Genomic DNA, 8,653 nt, shown 5'->3' on the forward strand with positions numbered 1-8,653 from the left:
TCACCGCTCGGGCGCGGACCACTCTGCCTGAAAATCAAGTTGTTCAACACTGGCGCTCGGGCGACCATAATTTACCGCTCGGGCGCGGAACCTTCTGCCCGAGTGTTCAACTTGTACTACTCTGGCGCTCGGGCGGTAACTTTCAGCCGCTCGGGCGCCAGACGTTCTGTCTGAATTCTTCTTTTGTGATGCATTGGCGCTCGGGCGGTCATCTTATACCACTCGGGCGCCAGATGTTCTGTCCAACATCTTGGCTTGTATTGCACCGACGCCCGACTTCTCCACTTGAGCTCCTACAGTCTCAATATTGATAATTAATCCACTTCTGATTACAGTAATTAAATCTCAGGCATTACAAATTTAATAGTATTATTATTTTAAAAATTAACAACAACGAAATTTAACAGATAAAATCGTTTTTCATCTTCATGATTACACCAAGTGTTTTAATTTAATACATATAAATATTTCCAGTGCTAAATAGATTATTATAAAGATTTCACTATATTCAAATATTCATGAACAGATCAAAACATATTCAATTATCATAAGTCGTGTAATTAATAAACAACTATTATATATTTAATTATATATCACATAATTAGTCTAACGAAGATAATAATTAGGGTAGCTTAAGAGAAAAATAACTAATATCAATGAAATAAATGGAAATTACTTCAAAGCCAATGGTTAATATCATTTGTCACAATGATTATTAACAATTTTAAATAAGATTCAATCATATACGGCAGACCATGCACTCACTTCACTAGCCAAAGAAAAGTTTTACACGTCCGTTGTAAAGACATACTAACAATGACAAATTTTGATGTGATGCTGATTGATATGTTCCAACATTATCTAAAAAATATAGTAGTCAAAGTATTTATTATTCGACAAATATATCAAATTTCAACAAGACGTAACTCAAAGACTATTCGAAAGTTAACTTTCATAAATGCACAAGTGATTACTTTTCAAATGCTATATTTCTTTAAAACAAATAATAGCATTCTTTTCGGACAATCAGTTATGTACTAACAATATGAATATGGTATTGCAGGAAACTATGGTACATGACTTGATTTTTTCAAATGTTATTCAACAATTTGAGCAGCTTTTAAAGTGTAACAAAAGTTACTTATATGAAAGAATAACAACAATAATTGTGGATGGATTTGAGAAACCACAACTCAAGAGAAATATTGACAAGAAAACAAAGAACTGAAACATCAATGAAATACAAAATGAAGATAAAAAAAGAACAAAAGTAAAGAAAAAGGCAAAACATTATCAACAAAATATAGTAGTCAAAGTATTTATTATTCGACAAATATATCAAATTTCAACAAGACGTAACTCAAAGACTATTCGAAAGTTAATTTTCATAAATGCACAAGTGATTACTTTTCAAATGCTATATTTCTTTAAAACAAATAATAACATTCTTTTCGGACCATCAGTTATGTACTAACAATATGAATATGGTATTGCATGATACTATGGTACATGGCTTGATTTTTTCAAATGTTATTCAACAATTTGAGCAGCTTTTAAAGTGTAACAAAAGTTACTTATATGAAAGAATAAAAACAATAATTGTGGATAGATTTGAGAAACCACAACTCAAGAGAAATATTTATAAAAAAACAAAGAATTGAAACATCAATGAAATACAAAATGAAGATAAGAAAAGAACGAAAGCAAAGAAAAGGGCAAAACAAGTACAACATGGAAATAAGAAGACAACAAACACTAAGGAAATGACAAAACCACAGAAAAAAAACAAAATTCATCATGTTTCAAAGGAGAAACCATAGAAATTCAAGATAATGAAAAAATAGATGATTTCATTAAAATGATGAGAAAACTTAGACAAAACAGTCACACAGAGATGACCCAAAAACTGAAAATTAAATAAGAAAAAATTTGATAATGCCTTTTTATATTATGAATTTTCAATAGAAAATGGTTCTTTCGAGTTCATTCAATATAAATATTTTATATTCACTTACTCGTTACAACGTTTATTCATCACGTGCAACAACGTAAGTGTTACTTGCTAGTTAATAGTAAAATTGCTAGTTAATAGTAAAAGAGACAAATACTCTTAACCACGCGAAAAGGTCCAAACATCCCTCCAATATTATTAATGCTCTCTGATCGAGGGAGAGGAAAAGATACGAGAGAGATGGCCTCGCAATCGAACGATCCTCGGCAACCATCGGCGGCGCGACCGTACAAGCCGCAACTAGTGGCTCCACAGGACCTTCCAGTCGATTACTCTGGGTTTATCGCCGTCATTTTCGGCGTACTTGGTGCAATGTTTCGGGTCCATTTTCTCTCTCTCCCTAACTATGTTCGATCTATATTTTCGACTCGATTCACCACTGTAGTTGATAGATTAGATAATATAACTTTTTATGCAGTTTGAATTTGTCCGATGAAGAAGGGTTAGAGTTAGGTGTTGATTAATTAAACGTTTTCCGTTTGGTTTGCCACAGTACAAGGTTTGTTCGTGGCTCGCTATTATATTCTGCGCTCAATCGCTCGCTAACATGAGAAATATGGAGAATGATCTCAAGCAAATCTCCATGGCCATGATGTAAGTAGTTTTTACGCTGATTATTTCTACTTGTACCCATTCTGTACTAAAGCTTCAACTGTCTTTGTTTTTTGGGGATATGGGGTTCTTAATATGTGTTCGCCTTTTTACATAGAAAAGTCATTGAAAAATAGGAATTATATGTTTCTCAGAGAAAGTGCCTAGTAGTTAAGAGAGAAATAAAAGAATGTGAACACCATGTGTTTTGCAATTGGTAACACAGATAAACATAATCATTAGTGTTTAGGTGGAGGTTGGTGTAATTTGAAGGTATTTAGGCCTGGCTCTGGACCAGGATATCAGTTGAGGTGATGTGATCAGATGAGGATTAATAATAGAATTAGTATTTGGGAAAAATTACACATGAAAAAGGTTTTTCATTTGATGCGGACAATGTCACCCATGTCCGCCCATGCTGTCCGCCCCTGTTTAAAGGGAGGTAGAAGTGATCCACTGAATAAAATTTTGTGCACTATTGTGATTTAGTATATTGTCGTGTGAACTTAATGGCTTATAGTCTTCTTGATATAGCTTTATGTTTTTTGTTAGAATCATTTAAAGAGGGGCTGGTGAAATGTCACTCACAAATTAACAAACAAATTACACAAATTTAATAGGGAAAAACTGATTGGAAAATATATAGTGGGACTCATGGGAGCATTTTCTTTGTTAAAGTCATAATCCTAAACTAATGTCATTAGTAGATGGTGGCAATTGTTTCGTTTCTGTTCACGGCTAACTTTCTATAACCAGCAAGTGTTAGCTTTATCACTCTTCCTGTCCTTCATCTTGTGCAATCTCAGTAGTAGTCATTTTCTCCTATAATTTGTGTCAAATATTATTATGAGCGAGAAAACATGAGCAGAGTGATGTCTTTTGGCCACTTAGCACATCTGTGCGCAAATTTATGAGATGGTTAAAAGAAACTTTTGGTAAAGAGATTTGTTCACTTGGAATATTTTCAGGCACTTTTGGTACCATGTAGGAGTCTGCTTTTAAATAAAAGCCACAGATTATGAGAACATTATTGTAGAAAAAAAGTGTAATTAACAATGAGACAGATACCAGTAATTGTTAATCTTTTATCGACTATAATTTTTCTATATATATAATTGATAGATGAGTTCTTCAATGTTATTTTGCTATAGTATACCCTCTGTCCAGCTTTATGTCATGAAGATCTACTCTAAAAGATAGTTACATCGTAAGAATGATGACAGAAAGATGCAGAGAAGGAAATTAAGTGTTACATGTGGTGTTTATTTAGAAAATACGTAGAATGGTGTCTCAAGAGAAGTATTATGGTGCATTTAACAGAAAGGAGGAGTTTATGTCAGGATATAAAGTTGAATAACAGATGTGTGATAGTATTGTAACTAACACAAGGACTATAGAGGTAGTACAAAAGATTTCTATCGTTGTTGTGCTACACCAAGATTTTACATTTAGTTCCAAGTCTTTGCATCGATTAATAACAGAAAAATTTATCTCGGGAATATGCTATGGTTACGGACTTTGAAACATGGTCTAAATTGACAAATGAAGTCAAGAAGAGGTTTGAATATGGAGGGAAACCTTCAAGTAGACGGGATTGAAGCTGAGTAAGACTTTGTCAGAATATATGCTGTGCCAGTTTAATGGTATGCAAAATATGAAGGAGGAGGTGATCTGCTGCTTTGTCAGAAATAGTGAAGAAAAATGTTGCATCTGATCTATATTACCTTTGGTGCAATACATATTTGATCTGCTGCTTTGTTTGATGAATATAAATGTCATTTTTAAGCCTGACATCTTTAACCAATTTATTTTTGTGGACACCAGGTTTGGTATCATGGGGCTGGTGACAAATTACATGGGGTTGGGACCCCGCTCGAGCACTAAAAGTTAGGAACTTCGATACTTGTCATGTTTGAATTTTGCAACTTGTATTGTCCACCAAAAGACTTTAGTCTCTCCTTTATCATGTTCTGATAGTTTCAATACAATCTCTCTTACATCTTTATAGTATTTGCGTTTAATATAGTATTTGTGCTTTATCTCGATGCCTGCGACGATGATTTTGATTTTTGTAATTTCAAGCCGAGTGTCAAATAAGCTATTCACTTCGAGTTTTATTATTACCATGTTTGAGTTTTTACATCGTCGTTCATTTATTTATCATGGAATATATCATGGAAGATCACGACATAGTAATTATTTTGCTTTATTACTATTTTTTGTGTTAATTCTAGAATACCCCTTATATATTATCAAGGAAGATCACGATATAGATAAACGACCATGGATATTTTATTTTTTTTTCCTTCTAATTTTCTAAAATATTTATTTCATCTAATTAATAATATACCAAATTATTTTTTAGTATTTTTTTTAAATAATAGTACTTTATATACGTAGATAAAGATAATTACACCAACACGAAATTTTAATATTATTATTTCAGAAAAAAGTAGATCATAAATATGATAATAATTATTATAAAATAAAACCAAACATTAGCATGGCAGTATTCTCTTGATTTGAATAATAACAATAAAATTAATCGATCTTAGATATATAACCCATTCCGATCTATGTGACAAAGCGGAAGTCCAGCGTGGGTGCTCGTCGGAGAGTGAAGGGCTGCGCCGATGTTCTGCCGTAAACTGCTACGGCAGCGTAGGTCGGAGATTTTTTTTTCTTCTATACGAAACGCACTTGTTTACTTGAGACTTGATACACGAGTGCAATCTAACAATGTGACGAGTCTATCAGTCATCAGATCAATTTGAATCGATTTTTGAATTTGCTCTTGGATTTGAAGCTAAGATAATTGTGTAATCTTTGTGCTCTTGATCATTTTGTGTTCGCTTCTCCCGCGTTTAGTCTTATGCTCGACGTTTGATCATCTGACGTTTCAATTAGTGAACAAATTTTGAACTCTAAAAGTGTGATTGCGTTTCTCTAATCCAGTTATGATATAACAGGACTAACAAGTCAAGCAGTGTATGGTTTCTGAAGCTTTGAGACGGTCTTTCATGGATTTCCATCTTTCATGTACGTCACATTTGCCATGGATACTGGTCATGGGGACACTAGCTCGCTCCAGTCAAGCTGATGTATCTCTTTTACTTGGTAAACATGACTTTTCCTTCTATTTATTGATGTACATTGTTTTTTATGGCTTCGATAGGTTGGTCGGGAGAGTCAAGAGTAATATGTTAATCGATAGGTTGGTCGGCAGAGTCATGAGTAATATGTTCATGTTTTTGTAGATTTGGTTGAGAAGACCCAAGAATTATCTGATGATATTAATAGAAATACAAGTGAATTTGTGTCTTCGAGAATGAGAATGTTGTTTTTAAGGAAGCAAGTGCTAGTCCTATATCTTCCACTTCATGTTCAAAAATTGATTTGAACCCATCCGAACATTGCGAAGATGTCCTTTGAAAAATATCATACGAGGTACTTTAATATTTAGTTTACTCATGTATGAAACTTTTGATGACTCGTTTTCTGATTAATTAGTGTAAAACCAATGGTGCTAACTGATTTTATTATTTCCATGGTTATTGACAGACATCCACATCGAATCTGTTATCTTCTGGACCAAATACGTTGAAATGGAATCTTGAGTCCTTTGTAGTGCAAAAAAGAGCTAGCTTGGTTAAATTCACATTAAACCAGGTGATACAGAGAGATTGAACTCGTGCACAATTTTAGGCCATGAGAATAATAATAAAGACGTTGACTTTACAGTTGCTGCTTGCCATTTTTTCCGGTTTTCGAACAGCATAAAGTTTCAATTCTTAGAGGAAGTCATCCTGTTGTTGCATCCCTGAAAAAACATAGTGGTTTTCCAGATGGCGATCCACCTGAACATGGAGTCTCCACCGATAATGGTGAATGTGGCATTGCGCCTGCACACGAAGGAAGTCATGCACATACTCAATTTGGTGCAGCTAATGCTTTATTGAATTCTCCTGCACTGCCTCATGAAAATGGCTTTTTGCATAAAAATTTACCCATTGAACGCTTACTAATGGCTAAGAGGAATGGAAGTGACACTTCTAAAAATGCAGGAGGAAAATTCTGTGATGAGGAGATGACAATGCGGAATGGTTGTGAAACCTGCTTAAAAGGGGCCAAAAAGTATAAGCATGATGAATCCACAGGAATTCAGCACTATAGTAAAGGACATACCTGCCCCTCAGAAAAAATATATTATGTTGGATGCATGGGGAAAAATGGGCTTTCTACAGATAATGAATGTGCTCCATCAAAGGGGATTGTTGGTCATAATGAAGTTTTACTTTGATAGCATCGATGAAGTTGCCGGTGAAAGTAAAGGTATACTGGAGCACAAAACGACTAATCAAGACATGTATACAGATGAGAAACTAATAATATAAATACCTCAAATTGTGGTGCACCTGGAGAAGATTTTGATACTTTTTGTGACAGTGGGTATAGTGAAGGGAAGGACTGATATTACAACAAGGAGAAATGCTCTCTTGATCTGTCAATGCACATATTGCCAAGATTCCTTTGCTAACTGATTTGCGGGAGGTAAATCTTTGCGTGAAATGTAACGACGGCGGAAAACTATTGGCGTGCAGTTCTGCCATGAACTCTGACACGATGGAGAGTTTTCGTTGTCCATCTTGTGCATATTCTCGAGCAATCAAACAGTGCGAGGAAGCCAAGGAAAAAACTTAATTGGCATTAAAAGATTTGATAGTCTTTTATTGCTTTGGGATCCCAAGATAATCAAAGAAACAGCTTGTCAAGACGATTCAAATGGAACTGGATGAAGGTGTGGAAGAAAATGATGAAGTGATCCATATAAATTTCGTAGAAGGGCGTAAAAATTCTCAGAGCAAGAGAAATGTGGAAGACAAACTGACAGAGCCTTCAGTAATAAACTCTGGTGCAGTCTCACCTCACTGGGAAAACCTATAGAATCACCCAATGAAAAGATTCTCACTTTTTTGATGAACTTAAGCATGGAGTGAAAAAGATGGCGCGAGACTGCCAATCTCCCCAGGATCAAGGACAAAACCATATGGACGCACTGGTGGTTTATCAATTCCCGGAGGAAAATTTATCCGGACAGGATCCGGAGAGAAGTGATAGGTGTGAGATTTATGAAAATAAGATCCAAAAAGGGTGGGTTATGTCCAAAAACAGAATCATCACAACAATGAAATTGCTCATTACCTATTAAATCTATTGACGCAGAAGATATGTCTGACAAAGAAAATGAGAGTGTTTGTGCTTCAAAATACTTCATAAGGTATGGAATGGAAGAAACATGGGAAGTCATTTTCATCTTGAACATATCAAGGCCATATCACTGATGCTTATTTATTCAATAGTTTCTGAAGTAGGTGCCATTTTCCATGGGATAGTACTTGCGCTTGTAGGACCACTCTCCTAATCTTCTCATAGAAACCTTCCAAGGGTTATTTTTATTGGAATTTGGAGTTGGTATCTTCCAGAAAGGCCGTACTGCCTCAAAGATAAATGGAGGAATATCAGCAAAGCAGATCCAAATTCCTAATGAAATTGATGTTGGAATGATGTCGCCATTTCTGGGTTTAATAGGTGTTTGGCATCTGTATGCAAACTCAAATGCAATGAAAGAAAACTTGGTGCTGGTATAGAAGCTGTTATATTCAGCATTTTCTTTTTTATAATGATTACTACTGACGTTTGCAGCGAAGCGTCTCTACATTATTAAATGATATTAATCTGAAACTCGATTCCGTCATAAGAAAAACCCTTTCAGCTTTCTGCCAAGGACGTCCCTTGTGTCTCCCATATCAACTTGAGATTTATTCGAGACAGATATCAAACAAGATTTGAAAGGGGGCGAAATTTTTTGGATGGAGAGGAATAAGATCTTCGAAAATCAAGAAGACTCATTGAACAGTGTTAGAACAAGATTAAATTCAAAGTTTCATGATAAAATTAGAGGATTGTGATCGTTATCGGTCTCATATTTGCATAGGAATTAGGATCTAATATTATTTTAATCTATTTGAATATGGATATCACCTGTAATTA

The 8,653-nt window shown here is 34.7% G+C and overlaps 1 protein-coding gene and 1 long non-coding RNA gene across 2 annotated transcripts; both read left to right on the forward strand.

Annotated features, from left to right (window-relative positions):
- The first annotated feature begins 2,113 nt into the window (after positions 1-2,113).
- Positions 2,114-4,722, forward strand: LOC140972880 (protein Asterix). Its single transcript, XM_073435344.1, has 3 exons — positions 2,114-2,332; positions 2,505-2,605; positions 4,427-4,722. Exons 1-3 carry the CDS (start codon positions 2,153-2,155, stop codon positions 4,491-4,493), a joined length of 348 nt encoding a protein of 115 aa, XP_073291445.1. The 5' UTR covers positions 2,114-2,152; the 3' UTR covers positions 4,494-4,722.
- Positions 4,723-5,274: 552 nt separating this feature from the next.
- Positions 5,275-6,309, forward strand: LOC140972881 (uncharacterized). The gene is made up of 3 exons (XR_012174549.1): positions 5,275-5,719; positions 5,860-6,049; positions 6,164-6,309. It is a non-coding gene; the product is annotated as an uncharacterized lncRNA (long non-coding RNA).
- Positions 6,310-8,653: the final 2,344 nt, after the last annotated feature.

Source organism: Primulina huaijiensis, chromosome 3, assembly GCF_012295235.1.
Source record: "Primulina huaijiensis isolate GDHJ02 chromosome 3, ASM1229523v2, whole genome shotgun sequence".
Lineage (NCBI taxonomy): Eukaryota > Viridiplantae > Streptophyta > Magnoliopsida > Lamiales > Gesneriaceae > Primulina > Primulina huaijiensis.